Below are 24,515 nucleotides of genomic sequence, written 5' to 3' on the forward strand. Positions count from 1 at the left end.
TACAGCTGCTCTGAAATTCCTCTATGAATCCTCAAGGCTTCTAAATTAGTTAAGTGAAAATTTCTTACCCAATTCAGATCATCAAAAACTTATCTAATAGACAAGAAAATATGTTGGACAACTCACACCCCTTGCACTTTACTTACAGCCTGGAACTCCACATATATCAAAATATGGTTTTAAAATATTCTTTAACAGAATTTCTGATAATTTCAAATGAGAGAGGTATACATTTTTAGCTACATGGTAGATACCTTATATGACTAGCAGACAATTCAGTGTATCTCCAGTGGGATGATTTATCATAAAGAAAGTCACCAAAAATTGTAAGCAGTCTGGATTCGTGTTTATTGAAGCCAGTAATTAGAGACATCTTCTTTTCCAGCACTAGAAAGCAAGGTTCCACATGACTGCATACTGCATCTGGACAGAGCCACACCCCTGGACTAAGGCTGGTGGGGGAATAATCTGCAGTCCTAATTTTAAGTTAAAAACACCAATAAACCTAGTATAGAGACAACAGTGAACTTTCACATACAGCATCAACATTGTTAAGGTCATGATGTATAGAGCAGTCACTTTCAACTTTGTTAAACTAATAAAACACATCTTCAGTTTAAATACTGGTTTAAAAATGCCAATCCAAAAAAAAAAGTGCAAACAAAATTAAATAATTCTAGCAGCATACCTGTTGCATTTTTAGGAAAGACCAATTCATGGCCTTTATCGTGGCCTTATCTTCAAGGTTGGGCTTATTTCTTTGATTTTTCCATTTTAAAGACAAACAGCAGATGTAACCACTACAATGTACATAAATAGTCATAAAATTATCTTTAACAGTCTACCATACAAGTGTATTCTGCAAATGAAATGAATTTTACTTTAAAAAGTAAAGGCTGTTTATTGTTTGGCCTTTGGTTCCAATGCATGAAAATCCCAAAATAACAAAAAATATGCTCCCTCCTCCCACCCCCCCTAAAAAGAACCCTGCAGCTCCCCAAAGTTGGTAGACTTTGGCAACCACTGAGCACATGACACTATACATCAGTTTCTTCTGATCCTAGGAGTATCCACTTGTTATGAGAAACTAAAGTGATCTCCAAGAAACCTTCCTTCACAAGACAGGTGTCTTAGCATTTCTTCGGTTTTAGTACATTTTATATTGACACAAAAAGTGCTTATCAGTTTAAATGATAAAAAATAAACAAAAAGTAAAGTTTTGCATTAAAATTTAAAATCACACTGTATCCCTCTTAGGCATGTGCCGTTCGAAGAATTCTTTCTTATTTCTGAGGTCACTCATTTTGTGCTCCCTGCCCCTGCCAGCTGCTATGGAGGGATTAAGTGACCCCATCATTCGTGTGGCCACAAGCTGTTTGGCATCTATTGGTCATTACACCACAACCATCATTCCAAGTCAGTTACTGTCATTACCTGGAAAATCTGGTAACTGGAAGCCAGAATACATTAAAAAAAAAAAAAACTGAATTAAAAAGGGGGGAAAAAGTGTATTTTCAACAATAAGACTGGCACAAGAAACACATTTTTATGTTTGTCAGAAAGGCAAGTAAATACTCAGCTTTCTCCTTAACAGTGTTCAGACCTTTACAGAAAAGCAACTCAAGACAGTCTTAGAGTCTTGTTATATAACATACGATATTAAGTTATGTCCAGTATGGTTAGTGGTCAGTCAAATCTGGTATGTAAAAGTAATGACATTAGGGAAGTTATGCTTAGACACAGTACAACAAACATTCATATAAAAAAAGTAAATTCCACATAAGTGAACTGTAGTTTTTCCCTTGATTTGACAACAAACGTTTTATATATTAAATTAATGGTAGTGTTTGCATTTTAATGTTCTGTGTCATGTATAAAATTAAAAGTGCCATTTTAAATCCATAGAAGTCACTTCCAGGATGATGGTGTGGCATGACAATGTGCATGAATTTGCCCTAAATGGAGACACTTGAAACACTTATTTCCATAAGAAAAAAATGCTACAGTTTATGAAAAACATAAAACAAGAGAAATTTCCATTTTCAATATAAAACATTCACACTTATTTGTCCATCTGATAGCACTGATGAGACCAGGGAGCTAGGACAAAACCCTTTTGCATCAAAGGAACTCCACGAAGGTTTCCAATGACCATAAGGCAGGGACTGGTGTAAGCCAATTAACTGGAGTGTATTTACATTGAAAACCTCCTTCAAACTTTCTGTAGCACACTGCATTATGGTAAAATGAGAGGTTGGTCACCCATTCTCTACTAGTAGGCCAGCCTGTGGTAGTTAAAAAAAAAATTTTTTTAAAAAACAAAGCAGAAGCTATTTAGAAAACACAATTCAAAGTAAACTAAATTTGTAACTGCTGACTTTAAACATACCCCACAGTGACTGCCCCACGACACACACGCGTGGAGCCCAACACCTCCCACAAGGACATGGCCTGGGCTAAGCACGTGAGTCCTGGGCAGCTGCCATCTTCCCCACCCCCATACCGGCTCCACCTGACTCAGGCATCCCCACACTCAACACATCTTTCATAAGTTAAAGATGCATTCAGAACAAGTCCAATTCCCATTTTGCTTAGTGTTTAGTTTGGAAATGCTTCTGATTTTAAGTCTTAAAAATGATTATTCGACTTCTACTGAACACACAGTATTTATTAACACTGCTCATCTCCTCCTCCTCCACTTCCTGCAACATTCAGCTTCCCTACCAACACTTCTCTCATTCCTCCTTTCAGTCTTTCTCTTTCCTGGACTTTCTGCTACTTAATCTGCTTCCCAAGAACAAGTGAATCTGTTAACATGCAATTGGTCAGACTAGCCACCATCTGATCAATGACTTCCTGGTCTCATTGGCTCCACCCTGAAAGTAAGTGGGCCCTCTTTCTCTCCATCTACCTTCCCCTCCCCAAGAAGCCCAGCTGCACTTGCTGCCCATGAGAGAGCCACATGCCTGAGAGTCCAAGGGTTATCCTTCACAAAGGGGTCTGACACATAACCTTCCTAAAGGTGCATTTCACACTCGGACAAGCCAATGAAGTATTTTTTTTTTTTAAGTTCATCTCCCCTGCCCCAAAAAACTGATAGCATGTGCCATATCAGAAAAATCCTGGTCTTAGAGCAGATCAATATAGTTATTTGGTCATTTTACATATGCACTTTTTAAGGAGGATCAGGCTTCATTTTCTGTTGAAGAGTTTGTTACCATGGAGTCTGGTTTTCGAGTCATTCTATCCAGTTCTTCCTGAACATTTGTCAACACAGTCTTTTGTCCTTTAAAGAAAAAAAAAAAGCAGCAGTGATGAGAGAAGAAAAAAAAATTTTTTTAAGTAACATTTAAAATTATACAGATTTCAAAAAAAACCTATACAGATTTCTATAATCATTTTTGGTGATAATAACTCCAATAAGAATGAGGAAAGTCTTTTTTCATTGCAATGGTTATAAGGAGACAGACTCTAATTCAGCCCTTCTTAATTCCAAATGCCACAGGTCTGGGCTCCCCAACTACATTACTGCCCCCTGCCTGGGGATGCCTTTGTGCCAAACACAAAGGCCTTTCTGAAAACCCTCTCACCCCTATGCTCTCTCATCACCATCTTCCTAGAGGTGGTATTTGAGTTTCTGGCATGCAGCAAACGACTTTCTGTACCTCAGACAGAAGAGGTGTTTATGTTTTGTTACTAATTACAACTGATTCACATGGATATCCTGGAACACCATATTTCAATAAGAATATAAGACTAAGGTTGGCCATTTCGATACAGCACAAAGTTGGTGCACATACTTTTTGTTGTTGAACATCAACTGGGGCCTAGAAGTGACCCCTATTTCCTCCCAGGGAATACCAGTTTATAGCCTGGGCCAACAGATCAGACAGATTCTGAGTCTTCAAGAACTCCAGAGCACCTGAAAGCACAGGCTGACCTGACGATGGAGTGATTTCTTGAGGGTTTCCTTTGATTGGAAAACATCAATTAAGGAAAATACTCTATTAATATTACTTATAGCCAATGGAAAATTAAAACCCTTTGGAAATGGCCTCAAGCTTTCTGGGAAAATTTGTAATTCCCAAGGAACCTGTTTCTTTTGTTTCAGAGACCAAAAAGACATAGACTTGCCCTATGTGCCCACATGGAAGAACAGATGGGTGGGCTGTCACAGAGATGTCTATGTGTGACAAGGGTGGGGAGCTTCATGGAGGAGAAAATGACGACCCTCCAGTGAGACAGTGAGGGTTCACAGGCAGCTGACGGCAAGACTGGAGGCAGTAGAGTGAGCAAAATCCTTGTAAAGCAACACCGAATATTAAAGACTAAATAAAATGTCAATGGTACACTCTAGACCATGACTTCCAATGGACAGAACTTCTACACCTGGCCCATGTACTGGGCTGACCAAAAAGTTCGTTACGTAAGATGTTACAGAAAAACCCGAACGAACTTTTTGGCCAGCCCAATATTTAGGATCTACCTCAACTCAGCCAACAGTCAGTTCTTGAGAACCTGAATATACATAAATCCCACCTTAAATGTACCAAGAAACATGCATGGTAATAAGGTAATCCTACTGTAAAGTATACTGCTCAGTGTAAGGTGGAAATCTGTTCAGAACATCAAGGGGTCTGCAGGTCAGTGAAAGCAGACACTCCTGTCCACCACCCCACCTTCCAGCACTCCTTGATCACAAGGGTCCTAAGTCTTTGGGGGCCCTTCAGTACCTGACTTCTTGGCTGTGCCCTGCACCCCACCAGCACCAGGACTTCCAGGAGAGCCTGTTTTTTTACTCAACAGACTATTGAAGAAGCTGGCCAACACCCCTTCACTTGCTGCATTATCTAAGGAAACATTAAGAAAAAAAGCATCACACAAACTGAATGACCCAATTAAACAGCAACAAACTATTTTTCAGCTTGGAATTATCCATTTGTGGTTATGATCTTCCTGGGATACTGAGCAGATTCATTCACTATGATGCCTTATACATTGCCACTGCTAAGGCTGATTATGTGTTAGCATAATTAATAAGTGGAAACCTGTTTAGATTTCCCACCTGTTCAGAGGCATAATAGATAACCTGTGCTCCATATCATCTCCCTGTCCATGAGGCAGTGTTTTTCAAAGTTTTATAAGCCCATAACGTTCCAAAGCTGCTGTGAAAAGTTCTCATTCAGAATAGAAGACAGTCATCGAACATGCAAGAACTAAATATAATTTGAGGGTTTTACTGCGGCCAACATCTTGGGGTGTTATTAAGTCACTGGGGTAAGGGCTACTTAAACTAGTAAGTAACTGAGCTTGACAAAACAAGTGACAATTCATAAATGGTAATAATATAAACCTAATAAGCAACAAAACCGAGAACTCAAAATATACATTTTAAAGTGACTTCTTATGCTGTATTCTTCTCTGAATATAGAGGCCTAACCAAGGTCTTAAACAAAGCCAGGTGCAAGGGCCACCAATTCCAACAAAGGAAGAGGCCTTGGTCTCTGCCAACCATGAACTCCCTCTCTCAGAGAGAGGAAGTGGGAAGCAGCCCTTCTTGGGAAAGAAAACAGCTCAGCTGCCTTGAGTCTCCACCTTCCAAACCCAGCTACTCAGCCCCTAAAGTAGGAACGAGGCCTAGGACTAAACCACTCTCCAAACAGACAGGATACATACTTTTGATGTTTGGGTCCGGCTTCTTTACTGATGTGCCTGGGGAGGCACTAGGCACGCTGGCTGGCCCTCCCCGGCCCTGGGTTCTTGGAGAGCCAGAGGGTCCTCTTGCAGGGGATTCCTAAGTCCAAAACCAGCCCAAGTCACACACAGGCATAAAAATAACAGAAGGTACATATTCCAAAAATGAAGACATGCTTCTGCAGGGTATTTTTCACAGTCTAGGGAGAAGGGTGGCAGGAATGGGAGTTTGTGCCCAGCTCAGTCCCTTTTTTAGATCCCAATTTCTCCTGAGAGAAGAGATACCAAGATAACAAAACCCGTTCACTCTAATTCCCAGAGCTGTATTCCTTCATTAGACATTTTCTGAGTTCCTGCCATGTTCCTGGCCCTGGGCTTTTAGAGGGACCAAATTCCCTCCGAATATACAAAAGCTCACACAAATGTAAGCTCTCACAAATAATGGTATAAAGTTTGAAGACATGACATTGGGTCTTGACCCTCTGTTTAGTTTAAGGTACTCACGGAGGCTCTCGTGGGTGTGGCTGGCTGCTTGGCAAGGAGTGACTGCAAAGAGAGGGACACACCGATCATTAACCAAGGCCTGCAGAGTGTACTGAAGGTCCGGAGAAACACTTCCAAGTATTCCACTAGAGGGCACCATTAACAACAACCAAGTCAGAGGTTCTACACTATAAATGCAAAATATTTAAATTGAGCAATTTGGTATATGGTGAACAAAAAATATTCCCAGTAACCAGTTTTGAAACTAAAGAAGCAATGAGAGCACAAAAGGAAAAGTTGGTAAAAAAAAAAACATCAACGCCCCCTGCTGACCTGCCTGCATCATCAGGCAAACCCGTGACGTGTCTAACACCACTCTCAGTGAAACAGAAAGGTGGGACTGGGTCTGCATTCTGAACTGTCAGCTTGGGTTTACTCTCCTCACCTACATAATGTGTATATCAGCTCACCTGCCTTCACGCACAGGGCTCTGTGGGACTATGTGAACTAACGGAAGTGAGGTCAGGGCGTCTGGTAAACTGTCAACATGGGAAATACTACGCCAGAAAATCTACATTTGCAGACAGAGCAGGTACTTAATAAGATACTAAGCCTATCACTGTAGGAGAATCTGCAAGGCAGGAAGGGGATCCCCTGAGGGGCCCCCTACCCTGTACCAATCCAAGAACTGGTGGCAACCCCTTTGTCCCTGCAAGCTCTTTGTGATACCCCCACTTCATGCCAGGGAGCTGGTTTCATTCATGAGAAGGCCTCTGCTCTGGCCTCCCTGGTCTTCTTACCTGTTGCTTCATTAGGAACACCTGCTCATCCTCCGCTGCCAACTCTTTGTCGTGGACCAGCTGTGAAGTGAAGTGACACACTCATTTGTGGTCATAGACCAAGAACACCCCCAACTACTTGTCAAAATTCATGCTGAAAGGAGAATCTTGTGCTCATGTCTCAACATGGGTTTGGGGAGTCCCTGCGGAGACTGCAGAGGTCAAGTCTTTCTAGCCTGGCAAAGACCCTGTTCCAAGACCAGCCTTGGCATATGGCCAAATGACATTTTTTAAGTCTGGCAGGTTCTAAACAATACCTCCCAGATCCGGGTCTGCAGGTGATCACAGGAGCAAGTGGGATCTACTAACAGTAATCCAGAGGCAGCAGTGGCAGTCCATCACTCATGCTGTGCCACCCAGAGCCAATTACATAACACGATTTCATCTAAAGACTTTTTTTAAAAGGCCCTTGGATTATTTCTTTTTACCCCCCCAAATGGTTCAATGTGTAAGACTTGTTTCTTTATGTTTCTTTTCCCATGAAAAAAACCTACAACTATTTCTTTTTTTTTTTTTTGGTGGTTGAGGGGGGAGGCCACGCTGCGCAGCTTGTGGGATCTTAGTTCCCTGACCAGGGATCGAACCCAGTCACTCGGCAGTGAAAGCGCAGAGTCCCAACCACTGAGCCGCTGGGGAATTCCCCACCTGCAACTCTTAAAGTGATTGATTTTGGTACCTTTCTCACAGGAGGTTTCACAATAAAGTCTTCATATGCATCTTCTGGCTTCACAGTTGTGAAATTTTCATGTAAAATAGCTATTTTCTTTTCATTGTCCCAGCCTGCAGGTCTAAAGGCAAAGACACAGAGACTGACTTGCTTTTTCTGGGACTGCCTTATGGAATACTCAGCACACCGGGTTAGAGAGGACTCCTGGCTGAGATCCTTTCCCACAAGTTCTGGTCTGCAGTTGCTGGGCCGGCTTGTAGCTTTTGGCAGACAAGCCAATATTCACTGCAAGTGTAGTCCATCAGCTCAACCTCACAGGTCCTGCTCCATACTGAGTTCATGAGGCCCAAGGCCTAAGCAGCCAGAGCGAGATCTTACTGACTATACATGCTGACCCACAGGAAGTGTTCAGAGCTTTTCCACAACTCTGCTGAGAAGAACAAGGACACAATGGGGCCCTGTTCTGACAGAGTGGAGAATACAGAGCAACACATAGGATAGAGCTCAGGATAGGGCTGTTTCTCTGGGCTTTGGTATGAAGACACCCCTGTGAGCTGTTTCTCTGAGAACTCTTCTGACAACAGTTTTCTTATGGATTGGTTAATTTTACTGATGTGTGAATATGTACCCTGGAGCCAAGGGGAGTAGCAGGACCTGCACTATCCTGGGCCTCAAACCAGAGGGACACAAGTTCTTGAGGATCCTATGTGGGAGCTGCCCAGCTTGACATCGCAGAGCAGGATGGCACCCAGGTTCCATTAAGCTAAGCTGCAGCCTAGGATAAGGAACAATTGTAAAATGCCCTATATGACATACTTTTATCTAGAAGCTCTAAAAGATGGCAACTGATTGTTCCCACAGGCTTCTCATTCTCCATCCAACTCCTGCTCCACAGCTCTAGAACCAAGAAGGTGCTTAGCCAGGGCTCTCCACCCCAATGGCTCCGACGACTTCACTGGCTCCCCAACAGGCAACTACCAACAGGACCAAAGGTGCAAAGGGACAGAGCATGACCAAGATACTGCCATGACCTGTGTCACCTTCAGAAGCTCTGAGCTTCTTCTCCACTCCAGACCAGCCCTGAACACATCCAGTCTCCCTGATCCTCCCTCTCCTCAGGATCACAAGTGATTTGGGTACTGACTGACTCCAAAAGCATACCACTCACTGAGAGCTTGTGGCTTTGGTGCTGGCGTGACTGCTCTAGACAACAATTCTCTAAAATCAGTCTAAGTCTCTTGTCTGCTCTCTGGGAAGAGCCCAAGTGAGGCTCTCCCTAAATGTTGAGGAGGCAGCCTATTCGGTCCCGAGAGCTCTCAGCTTTCACACCTTCAGTCTTCTCCCAGACTCTCCCACCCTTCCACTCCTTCTGGCCTGCCTGGGACGCACCACTCACCCTCCCAGCATTACTCCTCTGCTCTCCCTGCCACATTGTCTCTACTACCCCAGTACTGCCCTACCCCTCCTCGGCTGTGTGTGTCCATTAAAGTGCCATGTGCAGGGACCACATCTCATTCATTTCTGCCCTCAGCATAGAACCTGGTCTCCGAGGAAGTGCTCAGTATTTGTTGAACGAACTGTAATTCTTTCTTAAGAGGATATCTAAGCCTAAAAGCATGATACTAGCACAAGTCCTCTCAGGGACCACACCTTCAACATTTACTTATGCATGAACAACACCCACCATTCTCCACTGAGAGAATGACACAAATTAGGACTAACAGGTATCCAAGTCTCTGCCCAGGACAATCAGCCCCAGTGGCTCCTCAAATGTGAAACACCAGAAACACAACAGGCGTTCAGTACAGCCAAAGCCCAAGCTGATGGGGCGCGAAGGAGGCCGTAGGCAGTCATCCCTGCCAATGGATGCCAATAAACCAGATGCTTCAACGGAAAACATTCAGAATCCTCAAAGCACCAATTCCCTATACTGCAACTCCCTCACTCAGCCGGTATTCTACCAGAGTTGACAGTAAGTGGCAAAAATGTTTTAGCAACTTGCTCTCAATGAAGAAAGGCAGCACCCCTAACCTCACTCCACCCAGTTCCCCCAGACTGGAAGCAGAATGGCAACTAATCTGGAAAAGAGCAGAGATGGAAAGGTGGGTGTATATATCCCCTGTGAGGTCCAACTCCAAGCACTTTGCCCCAAGGTAGTAGAAAGCTGGCTGTATAAGAGAGAGACAGAGCCATCTTACTTGGAAGGACAGAATGTAAAGAGCAAATGTACCAGGAAGAGAAGTGTTTGAAAGCATCACCTATAAAGAACTCACATAAAAACTGCTTCCTTTTCCACAACTAAGGCAGGCGTGGTAAAGTGGAAACCATATGTTTTATGAACTATGTACTTATACAACAAGTCGAGGTTTTTCTCTTCCTTCACTGATGTGTAAATCAAGGCCGCTCCATCTAATCAATCTGCTTAAGGAAAACCAATTCACTGCAAGAGGAGACAAAAGCAAATACATACAAGCACAATCCTCAAAGTACTAGTCACAGGATACTCAGTTTTTGATCAACACACAATTAATAGAAAGTGTTAAAATGTTAAGAACTAAAAAGGTAATAGTAGCAGAAGAAGCAGGTCAAAAGCATAAAGCATGTTGATGATAGCGGGCCACGTAGTTCATTTCTGAACATGTAAACTGTTGTCTTCTGACCCATCAGGTTGCGTCCCAGTCAACTTAATGGTTCTGAGGGTAGCCCAGGAAAACCCTCAGCATATCCAGGGTACACAGATTCTTTCCTAGACAGATGCCCACATGTGATCAAGTTGGTCATTAAGCATACAAGAGTTGGGTACCTACATGTTATTGGCACCCTCCACTGAGCTGGACAAGCTTAAGAGCCCAAAGGAAGTAGTGGAGCCCACCCTTACCCTCCCCCGCCCAGGATGTGGGATGATGGCACCAACTGCTATTGGATTTTTACAGAAACAAGACTCAAAAGTCTGCTGACACAGCACCTCTCTCACGGACAGCACAAAACATAAACATAAAGGAAACCCTGTAGCAGCCAAAACACTATCATATTGGATAATTAACCTCTTCTATAAAAAAAGCAAAGTTTAAAAATATTTCCAAGATATGATAAAAATAATTTGCAATAAAAGTATCACATATCAGCTTTCTTCTTAATACAAAAGCCTATCAAATGTACACCATTAAAAATAAAAAGTAATCAAAAATAGGCAAAAATTATTAAGTCTCAAATTCCAACACAGTAAACTTTTAGAAAGTAAAATGATGTATACCACGGGTTCCCAACCCCGGGTCCACAGACCAGTATTGGTCCTCAGCCTGTTAGGAACCGGGCCACAAAGCAGGAGGTGAGTGGTGGGCAAGTGAGTGAAGTTTCATCTGCCGCTCCCCATCGCTCGCATTACTGCCTGAACCCTCCCCTGCCCCCCATGGTCCGTGGAAAAACTGTCTTCCACGAAACCGGTCTCTGGTGCCCAAAAGGTTGGGGACCGCTGATGTACACAATTTCACCCTGGCAAAAAACTATTCTGGATTCAGGAAGTACTTTATCTCTTTGAAGATGCCCCATCTGGAGGAAGCCTGGATTAGCACACACAGAAGGGAGCCTGTGCCCCTGGGCCCCAACACAGCGCCCCAAGGATACACTGGAGGCAGAACCTCCGTAGGTGTGACTGGATGAAGTCAAAGTGCTCGTCCCTGTAATCATGCTCCTTCTCCAGGACACTCACCGCATCACACTGCAGGTAAGATAGAAAGAGAAAGGAGTCATCTTTTTGCCTCTCTGCCTGCTAAGGATGGGAACACTGTCTTTGTTAGTAATAAAGTATCATGGCTTCAAAGGCGGCGGCCATGGGACTTCCCTGGTGGTGCAATGGTTAAGACTCCGCGCTCCCAATGCAGAGGGCCCAGGTTCAATCTCTGGTCAGGGAAATAGATCGTACATTCATGCTGCAACTAAGAGTTCGCATGCCACAACTAAGGAGCCCGCCAACCACAACTAAGCTCCAGAGCAACCAAAATAAATAAATTAATTAAAAAAAAAAAAGGCGGCAGCCACAGCCCAAAGTCCAAGCATTAATTAAATAAATAGACAAGAGTGAAAAGCCACTGGAGATTCTTCTTTCATCCTGGGCCTCGGTTTCCACATCTATAAAGTAGGGATATGATAGCCCTGATCACCTCACAGTTGCTCTAAGCATCAAACAAGGTCACATCAAGAAACAGGCCCACTGGACATGGCTGTGCACTGCACACTCCACAGGGCTCCATTCTCACAGAATATGATGTGAATGGCACATGCTGCAGTTGGGCAACCTAGTGGCTCTGACTAGGATCAAAGAACTTTTGAAACCCCCCATTTTTTTGTTTGTTCTTTATTGGATTTTTTTTCTTAATGCATTTTATTTGCTGCACTGCCAAACCCAGCCAAGCGTACAATTCCCTGGCACACACCTTTGTGCACACCACCAACACTGGGATCCCCAGGTTATGAGTCAGCACGTTGTTACCAAGAGGCAGGGCAACATTTTCTTCATCAGGACCTGAGGTCAGAGGCCCTCTTCTCTGTGGGGAACCTTGACAACCTTCCTCAGGCTCAACATAGTCTTGAAAATCTTTCACAACTACAGGTGAAAAAGAAAAAGAAAATTACACACACACACACAATAAAAAATGCACATGCCAGCTTTAGAAAACTGAAGCAGGTAGTAATAAGCACAAAACATAAAGAGTTGTGACAAACTTCCTAACCGCATCTGACTTAACTGCAATATTAGGGATTTAGGGATGGTGATACAAAACCGCAATTCTGACATTTTCAGTCAGTCTGAGCAGTATAACTTCAGAGCAGTAAAGATATTCCCCCGGTCATCTTTAATTGTATCTAACTCTTAACAATTAAACAGGTTTTTAAAAACTCCTAAGGCTTCAATAGTTCCTACTATGAAAAACAAAACAAAACACTTTTTTTGGACCACGCTGCAAGGCTTGCAGGATCTTAGTCCCGCTACGAGGGATTGAACCCAGGCCATGGCAGTGAAAGAGCCAAGTCCTAATCACTGGACCACCAGGGAATTCCCAACACTTTTCCTATATATTTTACATTTTCAAATATTAGGATAGTCGAACTGTGTTACTTCAACAGACGCGACCACTAGAATACGTTACAACTTATGAAACTCCTCAGAGTTCTCATCAGAACCACCTGAATTACCAAGAACATGCTGTTTCCATACAGCTGAGGTGCGTCCGTGCTAAAGAGCGAGGCTGGACTTACCAGCACCATCTGCATCTCATCATCCTCACTCTTGTGGACTCAGTTTCATCTTTAGTAGATCCTGAGTCACATGTGTCACGGGCCTGTTCCTGCCTAACACAATAAGGGGTGAGTGATATAACATCTACTTCTTGGCACTATTTTGGCCATGGGTGCAACCCTACAGGAGGGCCTTCAAGCTCAGTGGTCCATGGTCTTGGTTAAGGCAAGTGAACACAAAGTCCACAGACCTGCACCTTTTCCTGGGTGCTTCAAGGTTATATGTCAGGCCAGAGAACAAGGACATGGTGATTAAAGCTACTTCGAGCCGGCAGCTCTACTCTTCTACACACAACATGACTAAAGGACCAAAAGGACTTTTACTCTCATCCACAACATGCTCACTGAGGAAAACACAGACAACTAGATTAAAGAGAATCTAGAGAAAAGTGCATGTACTCTTCTTCAACCACAGAACAGGTTTCGAATATTTTAAAACAGTGAGTCCTCATTTACAAAGACTTTAGGTTATTGTTATATAAGCTTCTGGAATTATCTGGGAGCACAATATCTTTCATATAATACTGGGAAAAAACCACTGCCTAAACCCTAAAGCACAGATACAACATTTCATCTCTACAACTTCTCTTTAATTAAGCTCATTCATATAATTTCATTGCCAATATAAATAATCTACTCATGGGACTTCCCTGGAAGTCCAGTGGTTAAGACTCCATGCTTCCAATGCAGGGGGCGCAGGTTCAATCCCTGGTCAGGGAACTAGGATCCTGCATGCCGCGTGGCCAAAAACAAAAAAAAACGCACAAAAACAATCTACTCAAGAGATTTTTTTTTTTTAACCATCAGTGCAGTTTATTTCTTCAGATTCAATAAATGAATACTCAAGAGATCTTTACTGCATTGCACTTTGGACAAAAACAGAGAAGCATTTTCTGATGACTGTTGAAGGCTCTTAAGAAATCAAAGGCTCCCACATTTTCTCTCTCTTTTTTTTTTTTAAATCTGCTTTACTTTAGCTTTATGGAGCCAAGATTGACACACAAGAAACTGCGCATGTTTAAAATGTAAATCTTATTTTTTTTTTTCTTTCTGGCATGGCTCACGGCTTGCAGGATCTTAGTTCTCCGACAGGGATTGAATCCGGGCCACGGCAGTGAGAGCCTGGAATCCTAACCACTAGGCCACCAGGGGACTCCCTAAATTTGGTATTTTTGACATATGAATACACTCATGAGTCAGTACCACAATCAAGACAGTGCATTCGGGGGCTTCCCTGGTGGCGCAGTGGTTGAGAGTCCACCTGCCGATGCAGGGGACATGGGTTCGTGCCCCGGTCCAGGAAGATCCCACATGCCGCAGAGCGGCTGGGCCCATGAGCCATGGCCGCTAAGCCTGCGCGTCCGGAGCCTGTGCTCCGCAACGGAAGAGGCCACGACAGTGAGAGGCCCGCGTACCGCAAAAAAAAAAAAAAGACAGTGCATTTATCTATCACCCCCAGAAGTTTCCTTGTACCTTTTGGTAATCTATCTTCCCCACCTGTCCTCAACACCATCCCTAACTCCAGGCAACCACTGATCTGCTTTTTTTTTCAATACAGATTAGTTTGCATTTTCTAGAGTTATAAATGTAATTTATATGTATGTAATTAATTTACATATGTAATTACATATAAAATATAAATATAATTGAGAATATGTACTCTTTTTAGTCTTCCCCCATTTTCTCTTTAAAAGCATTTCAACAAATCTTCAAGTCAATGAAAAATACAATGGCTTAACTGTCTGGGTAATATCTATAATTGCCCAAGGTGACATGAGGCACTCAACCGGGCTTCCAAGACAGTGAGCATGGCAGAGCCTGGAACAGGTTACAGGTAAGCTAAGTGACTGTGGGAAGGAAGGCAGGGATGGGGCAGCTCCAGCAGTCTGCTCCACGAACCTCCACTACCCAGCATGCTGTATAAACTCTGCTGTATTCTACATAGGCCATGATATGAAAATGGTTGGGAAACCCTGGGCTAGGCTATTCTCTGAAGGAATGACTGAATTATGGCTATCCAAAAACCGTAGGAAACGCACATGTGTTTTTAATAACTCAGCATTTTAGAAAATAAGCTGGAAGGCAGAGCAAATATTCATAACGGGGGTGGTGAAAAGGAATGATAAAAACATAGTGAGGACTGTGTAATTTGGATAATAAAATGTGCGTTTCCCTTAGGGTACACACATACCACAGTATTAGCAGTTTCTCTCTAGGTGGTGGGATGGCCAGTATTTCACAGCAGGGGCCATCAGCCCACCAGGGGCTCCCCTTTAGCATCAGATGGGAGTGGCTATGGGAAGGAGACTGCAGAGTGCCGCCTCTTTCTCTTCTTTTCCCTCCTACCTCATTGATCACCCGTTAGTTCCACAGTTCTGAGAAGACCCAAGAGACTGCACCTAATCTTTTTCCTCTACTTGATAAGCAACTGAAACCCCAGACACAAAGCAGGAAAGACAAGACTAACCTACACACAAGCACCACCTTCTGGCAGCTTTAGGGGTTGCTCTGCCCTCCCCCTCAGACAAACCCTGCAGCCAAGCAGCTGCCACAGATTCAGGACCACTGAGGAACCTAATCCAGAAAGAGACTGGCTGGCCATGGAGCACTTTCCAAACTCAGCAGATTGGAGACTGGTGTTGGATCAGAAAGCAGGTTGGGTGACAGCCCTTTGCTCATTCAATACAATACCTAGAGTCCAATTAATCTGGAAAGTGGGAGTCCTCTAAGCAAGAGGATGGCCAACCACTTTATTAAAATGTAACCTAAAACTAGCACTAACAAAGGCACTCCTTCAACGAGTAACAGAAAGGCGTGAGTACCATTCCAAACACCTCAGAGGAAAAGTGGTGAACACACGAGAGGCTCTCAGAAGGTTAGCCAGAGCCATGAGGCACGGTTGTGGTTCCAGCAATCGCCAGCCGCCCTCCAGTGTCCTCTCCTCTTCCTCCTTACAACCAAACCGAGCACTGATACTTAGAACACACGGCCACACAGACTACATTTCCTTAGGAAATGTCTCCTTAGGAAGACAGCAAGCACACACCCTTCAGCCCTTCTTTGCGTTTCCTCCATCCTGCTGCCTGCAACGCAGATGTGAAGGCTGGAGCTCTGGTTGCCAAGAGGAAGAGAACCACACCCTAAAGATGACAAAGCAGTAAGTACAAAGGAGCCAGGGTCCTTGACTTGTCTTCCTCAAGATGCTTTCCAGGCCTGAACTGCCTCTGGATTTCATTCACAGGAGAGAGAAATAAAACCCAGTCTTGTTTAGGCCACTGTTATTTTGGGCTTGTGTCACAAAGCAGCTCAATCTAATCCTAAGCAACACAGACATCAATGACCAAGACCACAAAATAAATTCAGTGTGTCATGGGAGCACAAGCTCCCCAGGAGCGGGCACCTTGTCTGCTGTATGTATCCCCAATGCCTTGAACAGATCTGGCACCAGGCAGACAGTCTCCCTATTTGGGAAAGAAAAACATCCTTGGCTCAATCTCTTCCTTTTTTTGTTTTAACAAATCTTTACAAGGTTATAACTCTAGGAAAACAGGTTCAGAAACTGAAATCTCCTGTGCATTAACCCACTAGTCTGGGTACGATGGTAAATGCGTAGCGAAAGGAGAACAGCTCTTCAGGCTCTGAACTATTCTCAGAAGTTGTCTTTAGGGTCTCTATTTCAGGGGAAAAATAGGCTTTATCTAGAAAGGTCAGTGTTTGAGGACAGATGTGCTGAGCTGCGTAACAATCACTGCAGCACACGTGGGTGTCCCAGGAAACACACATGCACACAGTAAACTAAAGAATTCTATGTTAAACTCCCTGTTTTAGCTAATGTAGTCAGGAGCAAGTGAAGTTATGACAGGAAGACACACAGCAAGAAATCTAATTTGAAAAGCACATCAAAATTTCTGAACCCTTCTGCCAGTACGTTTGAAGATCCTGTGTGCCATGCTCCAGAAGCCCTCATTAATTCACTAAAGGGAATGATGTCATCCCGTGGAAATAAGCCAGGCTAAGCCAAGACTGCCCTGGCCAAGACAGCACTGCTGATGCCACAGCTCCAGCCCCTGCCCCTCCCATTTCCCTGGCAAGTGAACAGAAGCTGATGTAACTGCACAGAAGCAACGAAAAGGAAAAACAAGCTTCTGAACCACATTAAGGAAAACAAAACAAAACAAAAAGAACTTCCTTTAAAGTTCTCTGTTCTCAAAAGGGCTTGGATGCCTTGAGTCTTAAAATATCCTTTCATTTTAATGAAAAAAAAAAGAATTTCTTATTTCTAACTAAAATCATATTTGCTGGATCCCCAAAGGAACTAAGGTAGGAACTCAAAGATTTATCTTTTGTGGGTCTTCCTTTAAACTTGTCAACAAGAGGGTCCATAGGACCTCAATGGAAATACAGGGAAATGGACTCAAGCTGCAGAGATCCCAGTAAATCTCTACACCCACTGATACTAACTCAGCAGACCACGAGTTAACAGAACAGCAAAAAGACTCACAGAACTGATCACATTTTGGGGGTGAAGGAAGAACCCTTATTATAAAAGAGAACCAATGAAAATAATAAGGAATACTGATTTACTTTCTTCAACTGTGACAGCTGAGATAAAGACTGCTTTGAAGACTTTCTGACTACTGAATCTACAAAAGCAAATCTGAAATAAATGGTGCAAACAAAACACAAACACTCTGTAAGGGAAGCTTTGCAGCCTCTTGACACTGTGAAAAGGAAGGTGGCTGGAACCATCCAAAAAGACGAGTGAATTTTCCAATTAAGAAAATCCTGTTTTACTTACACTTCCGTTCCAGCTCCCTCATTTCTTCTGGTGGAATTTTCATTTTATCAATGTGCTCACGTAAAACACTAGCCCATTTCTGTAGAGATTCCATCATAGTCCAAGGCCTAGACATGTCTGCAACAAAAATCACCAGGGTCTCCGGCAAGAATTCAGCAGAAACTGCAAATTTCAGCAGACCTTTGTGATACAAGTCTCCATCCAGAATCCACACATTGCAGCGTGTGTGATCTAAGAAAAGAAGTGAAGCTAAGTTACTGACAATGACCATCAGCACAGCTCAAAGAGCCACATAAGGAAGAACTTAAAGGTGACAGCCACAGAATTCCACACAGAACAGAGACAGAAATCCTAACCAGAAAAGGGTCCAAGTGCTCAGTGGACAGCAACTCTTCATCAAGGTGCCTTGTGAACTGTTTAAACTATAAAATTTTTTAACAACCATAATATACTGTGTCCACATCCAAAAAGATTCCAGCAATGTCTGAGGAGTAAAGAGTGAAGGACATTTTATCTTTCAATAAGAATCAAAAGATACTAATAAAAGCTACAAATGTTCCCCGGACGACTGTGCCATAGTCTAAATAATCCATTCTTCTAAGATATCAGCAATCTGTGAGGCAGCAAGCTGTGCCGAAGAGCCTGTGGTTAAACAAGCTCTTCTTGTGTCAGTACACTAAACAGTGTGCTCACATACCACAAAGGGTGCCAAAGAGACAGGACCTTTGTATTTAAATGCCAAGATAAACTCATTACTTATATAAACTGAGATATGAATTACGGGGTGCCTGATAATATTAAGGAATTACACTTATTTTTGATATGATTATTTTTTTTAAATCCTAATCTTTTAGACATACATATGGAAGTAGTTACAGATAAAAAGATATAATGTCTGAAATTTGTTTTAATAATCAAATGTGGAGTGAAAAGAGAAGAGGGTGAGAATACAGCTGAAATAAAATTGACCTAGAACTTTTAACCTGAAGGCAGGTGACAGATATATTGGGGTTCATCAAAATGGTCTATGCTTTTATGTAGTTTTGTTTTCCACAGTAAAGTTAAAAACATATACAGACAAATGTGCAAGTGCTGACATTTAATGAAGCATGTGATTCTAAAATTATATCTGGAAGATCAAACTGTAGAAGATAGTTCTCCAAATTAATAATATACTTTTTAAAAAATTTTAGACATGTTTTTGAGAATTTTTTTTAATAAAAGCACCATGAGGGAGAAATCCTACTATCAAAAATATCATTTCATTAATTTCTTCCCCAATAAATTGCAACTTACCCTTTAAAAACCTGTCTTCTGTTAGCTACCTTTTTTTGGGTATTATCAATTCACTAACATGCTGTGAAAAATTTTATATTCATGACTTTATTTCAACAGTACAACAAAGGTATCTACATCTAGCTATACTTTCAACACTCTAATGCATTTCAGATAGCGGTTTTGATTTGGATTCTACGAATGCCTTCAAAAATACTGCACTGTTGGGACTTCCCTGTCGGTCCAGTGGTTAAGACTCTGTGCTCCCAACGCAGGGGACACGGGTTCGATCTCTCGTTGGGAAACTAAGCTCCCGCATGCTGCACGACGTGGCCAAAATACAAACAAACAAACAAACAAACTGTACCTGAAGTCTACAGATTTTAATGTCTGCCCCTCACCAGACAGGGTTCTTTTTTTTAGCCTTTCTTCCCACTGCCCACTACATATAACTCACCCATGTGCATGGAATTACACATACCACATGTGGCATTAAATGGATGCCCCCAACCCTTAAGTCAGAGGTCCTTTGACATGCCATGTCCTACCACAAAACAAGGACAAGCCAGAACCTATTTTCTCTACCTGGGTGATTCCTTGCAAAATGTATATTTATAACCTAGTCACACCACACAATAAAAAATACTGGGGCTAAAAGATGTTTAATTAACCACAAGTAAGGGCAACTCTTTCATCAAAGAGGAACTTGTAAGTAGGCAGCTTAAAAAAAATCCCATAAATGCAGAGATCTAAGTTTTTAAGGCAACCTTAAGGAATCTGAAATAAAAATTAACATGTATTTTAACTCAAAGGTAAGTGAATATAGTTACTTTGATCCTTGGCATGAAATATGTTTATGCCCCTTTGAAACAAGCAGCTATAGCAATGTCAGAGTATCTACACCATGTTTCATATACTTTCAAAAGGGTACTAGACCTACCACCTGTCTCAAGCACTCAGCTACACTTGACACATGCCACCTCTCATTCTGTCAACCTACAAACTGGTACCATTGCCCAATACTACAAATAAGGAAACTGAGGTGTAGAGTGGTTAAGTCAGTCACAACTAGTAACTACCGGAGTGGATTCTGAACCAGTTCTGCCTGGCTCCAAAGCCCAAGTTCTTTCCACAATAATCATCAAAGACAGGAAGCAAAACACTCAGACATATGAGGCCCCCTAGCCCAGCTCGGTGACCCCTGAGTCCCAACCCTACCTACACAAACTCCGGTGGGCCTAGGTGGGCACTGGAAAGCCTCTGCTCTCCTTACACAAGGAGAGCCCTTAACACCAGGTCTACCTCCTACCTTTCTTTCACATCCTTCAGAGAATGTTCAGTATGGCAAAGGAAGCCAGGGAAGAAGGAGCAGGAATAAAATCTTGGGGTTCTAAGGTGACTACTAAGTTAAGATTAAAGGGTTTTTCCCCTCTATTTAAATGATTCTTGGATCTCGAAGAATTAAGGTGCAAGGAAGGACCTGGGTTCAGCTTCTTCATTTTAGCAATAAGGAAATGGGGAACCAGAGGTGGTGGGGTTTGCCCCCTTATATAATCACCCCTACATCATGGTCCTTATTGTACAAATGGGTAAACGCAATTTTAAGAAAGTAATTTAATGAAGATATTTCATCCTTACACGGTAACTTTTCTACAAATAAAAAAATCTAGGCATTAATAATTATTTACTTTAGAGCCATCCAAGATCTAACACAAAGCCTAAAATTTTACAAAGGAGGTATTACTGACTAGTGGTAACCAAAAACCATTATTCCAATCCAACTCACAATCGTACTTATCACAATTTTAAATGATATCTAATCCTTATAATAGGGCTTACCACGCACTTTTTTTTTTTTTTTACCATGCACTTTTAACCATCCCAATTACCCAGAAGGTAGAAAACAATTATTATCCACATTCTAGACGTGAGAAATTAAGAGAACATTATTACCTCTGAGCCTCTATTCTCTCCACTGGGGGAAAAAACAAAACAAAACAAAACAAAACAAAAACACACAAGCAATCAGCATTTCTACACTGTCACAAAAAGACTCAAAACTCTCTTGTGAATATCTGTTAAGCTTTTATACTGTAAACCACATCAATTTCAGATTCTCCACTAAAACCAGGCAGAGTAACAATGGTGCCCAGATCAGTCTGCCAAGTGTTTCTCTCATAGAAAAGTCCAAAGCACTTAAAAACTTCTTGGTTTCTTAATAAATTTTATCTATCTATCTATCTATGGCCATGCTGGGTCTTCGTTGCTGCACGCGGGCTTTCTCTACTTGTGGCGAGCAGGCGGCTGCTCTTCATTGCGGTGCACTGGCTTCTCCTGTTGTAGAGCACGGGCTTTAGGCGCGCGGGCTTCAGTAGTTGTGGTGCACGGGCTTAGCTGCTCCGCGGCATGTGGGAGCTTACTGGACCAGGGCTCGAACCCGTGTCCCCTGCGTTGGCAGGTGGATTCTTAACCACTGAGCCACCAGGGAAGTCCAAAAACTTCTCAGTTTCTTACTTTTATGTGCATTTGAAACTTTACCCTCAGTCTCTCCTCTTAAGTAAGGGCTACCCAGAGCAGCAGGTAACAGGCCCATTCCCCATTTTGCTAACATACTCTGTAAAGAAAAATAGGTAAAGTCCTACAAAGAAATACACTTCATCTATTCCCCTGTGACTAATTCTCTTAGCCCTAAAGAGAAAATTGAGAATGCCTGGGCATGTTGCAGGAGTGGCAACCGAGGAGTCAGAGACTTGCATGGATCAATGCTTCACTCACCATCTCGGTCCTCGTCGTGGACACTGAGGTAGAGATACTCTAGGCCTCTTCCTTTTTTGCCATGCTCAGCTCCTTGAAGTTTAGTCATGAGGGTTGTTTTACCAGAACCATCTTCACCTATAAGTGATGCACGTAAGACAAAGCATACCGCTTATTCTAGGCAAGGATGGGGAGTCTGGACATTCACACAAGGAACTTTCATGTAGAGCTTGCTATTGAGGTCTCACCTGTATTCATAAACAAAGTAGGACCTGCTGTAAGAGTGGTCAGGGTGGGGAGAGGTGATAAAGGTGGCAATTTCCAAGATCTAAAATGACAATCTACTGCAGTCATCCTTACCTCACAAGGAAAGGAAGAAGGCAGGCCCGCAGGCCCTACCTATAATTTATAAGACACGCATCTGGAAAAGTGAAAGTAAAAGGAGGAGCTAGTTTCTCACAAAATAAACTTTTACCATAAGGAAAGCAAGAAATCTTCAGAATATAATTAACCTTAAAACCTAGGGACTCTGAACTGAAAAAGTCTGATCCTGCCTCATAATCATAAAGAATGAAGCTGTTATTCACCTTTGATTTTAGTACATTTCTTTCATAAGCACCCTGAAGGCTAGGAAACTGATGAAAATAATTACAGACCTAAGCAAAACTCTTAAGCACTACCTTAGTAATGACCAAGCGCCTCCTCATCCCCCTCCACCCAGCTAACGACTCTCCCTCCCCCCAAAAGAAACCTTAAACATCAGCAAGAGCCACCACCAAAACACACTACTAAGCACCCCTGGGATTTAGTAATATGGAATTACAGAACATGAGAACTGAAACGCATCCCACAGGTCCAAGTCCTCCTTTCCACCGCAATGCCACTACCTTACTCAGGCCCTCCACATCCCATCTGGACACGGTGAGCACTCAGCCTGACTTCAGTACCTGCTAATTTTAGCCACCTGCCACTCTGCTGCCAGCACCCCCTTTCTAAACACACATCTGGTGCCCTTGATCCCCCAATTCGTGATGACCTCTAAGGGTCTTCTGTTACGCGCTGCAGTGGTCATCAACTAAAGACCAGCCACTCACCTCAAAAACAGTGGGAAAACCACCCTCACAGTGATTCCCGTGAGAATCAGAGGATGGAGGTAAAATAAAAGGCCCTTGAGAATCGGGTGCCTTCAGGAAAAAGCATCGACTCTTCAGCCTTCCACCATCTGCCTCGAACTTACCTCATCAGACACCTTCCACAAGGAGGCTGTGGTAACTTCCAACACCCCCGCCTCGCCTTGTCACCTCTGTATTCCTCCAAACACTAACCCTCTGGGCCCCTACACGTTAACACCTACCCTTCAAAACACCTAACTCCAAACAGCAACAAGCCATATGATGTGCCCCAAATCATCTGTCTATACCCAACATGGTGTAGTGCAATCACCAACACATCTATCTGTGTCTCACTAAACTGACATTCTTGTGTAGTGTCTGAGGAATGTCTGTGCTGTCCCAGTGCCCAAACCGACAGTAAACGACCCACTCAACAAATGGGTCTGCTGTATAAATGAACCCAGCCAAACTCCCTTACTTGTATGAGGAAAGGAGACCAGAGACGCTGAGAGACCTAACCCAGGTAACCCAGCAGTGAAGGCTAAAATAATGTAGGAAAAGTCCCTGGGGAGGACTCCAAGGCCTGCTGTCCTTTGCAGCGCCCCTCCCACCATGCACCGCTCATCAAGATAGAGAAATGGCTCCTGTGGCATCTCCCCACAGCCCGATGACCCCCAGTCACCTCGTTCGCCCGCCTCCTCCGCTAACTTCATCTACTCCCTCCCTTCTCTACGCCCGCAGTTCGGTGAACTTCGAGGCTATGAGCGCAGGAAGTCAGGGACATTTAAAGCAAAGCTGATGTTGCGGCCAAAAGACTATGGAATGTGCCGACGAGCCCTTGCCAGCATCCCTGGGCTCTCGAAAAGGGGCAACGTCCTGACCTCGGCCGTGGTGGACTTGGCCACTCTCAGGCTGTCCAGCCAGGGTCTCCAGGCTCTCCCGGGCAGGAGGCAGGGGAGAGGAAGGCTGGCACCAATGAGAGGGCGCCCGCCTCGCCCACCCCAGCTCCCCGGGCAACGCCCCGCCACCGGCGCTCACCGAAAACCAGGATGTTCTTGCCGGACGGCAGCTTGGACCTGGCGCGGGTGGACACCTCGCTCAGGATCGAGGACCTGTGGGGACAATGGCACAGCGGTCGGCCCTGGGGCCAGCCTGAACCTGACTGGCCCGCGACGGCCCGTTAAGTCTGTCCCACGGTCCGGCCCGGCCCGGCCAGCCCAGCCCGGCCGCCTCGCGGTCTCACCATAGGCTCTGGCCCTCCTCCTCCTCAGTGGTCAGGTCGCCGGCGGCCGCCACCGCGGGCCCGTTAGGGCCCAGCAGCAGCTTCTTCTCCACCCCCACCGGCGCCATCTTGCCAACTGCAGCCACAAAGAGGGCCCTCCCCCGGGCCCGCCGAGGACCCGCGAGGACCCCGCCGGCCCGCCCGCGCCTGCCGCGCCCCCAGCCGCCCGCCCCGCAGGGTCCGCGCCGCCCGCCGCGCTCCGCCGGGCTTGCGATGTCCGCGGCTCCCGCAGGGTCTTGAAGCCAACGCGGTGGCGGGAGGTGGGCGGCGGTCAGGCGGCCGCCGGGGCAGCCCTGCTCGGGGAGGCGGTGGCGCG

At 44.0% G+C, this 24,515-nt stretch overlaps 1 protein-coding gene across 2 annotated transcripts; it reads right to left on the bottom strand.

Moving 5' to 3' along the window:
- Positions 1 to 324: 324 nt before the first annotated feature.
- Positions 325 to 24,287, bottom strand: DYNC1LI2 (dynein cytoplasmic 1 light intermediate chain 2). Of its 2 annotated transcripts, XM_060129887.1 has the most exons (13): positions 24,161 to 24,287; positions 23,956 to 24,029; positions 21,827 to 21,943; positions 17,777 to 18,007; positions 12,117 to 12,286; positions 11,308 to 11,401; positions 9,957 to 10,092; positions 7,693 to 7,804; positions 6,978 to 7,037; positions 6,199 to 6,240; positions 5,677 to 5,794; positions 4,734 to 4,850; positions 325 to 3,286 (listed from the first exon to the last, which is right to left on the bottom strand). In XM_060129887.1, the coding sequence occupies exons 1-13, from the start codon at positions 24,265 to 24,267 to the stop codon at positions 3,186 to 3,188; spliced, it is 1,479 nt and encodes a 492-aa protein (XP_059985870.1). In that variant the 5' UTR covers positions 24,268 to 24,287; the 3' UTR covers positions 325 to 3,185. The 2 variants fall into 2 exon arrangements, with proteins under 2 accessions (XP_059985870.1, XP_059985871.1); XM_060129888.1 differs by lacking the exon at positions 17,777 to 18,007.
- Positions 24,288 to 24,515: the final 228 nt, after the last annotated feature.

This window comes from Lagenorhynchus albirostris, chromosome 19, assembly GCF_949774975.1.
Source record: "Lagenorhynchus albirostris chromosome 19, mLagAlb1.1, whole genome shotgun sequence".
Lineage (NCBI taxonomy): Eukaryota > Metazoa > Chordata > Mammalia > Artiodactyla > Delphinidae > Lagenorhynchus > Lagenorhynchus albirostris.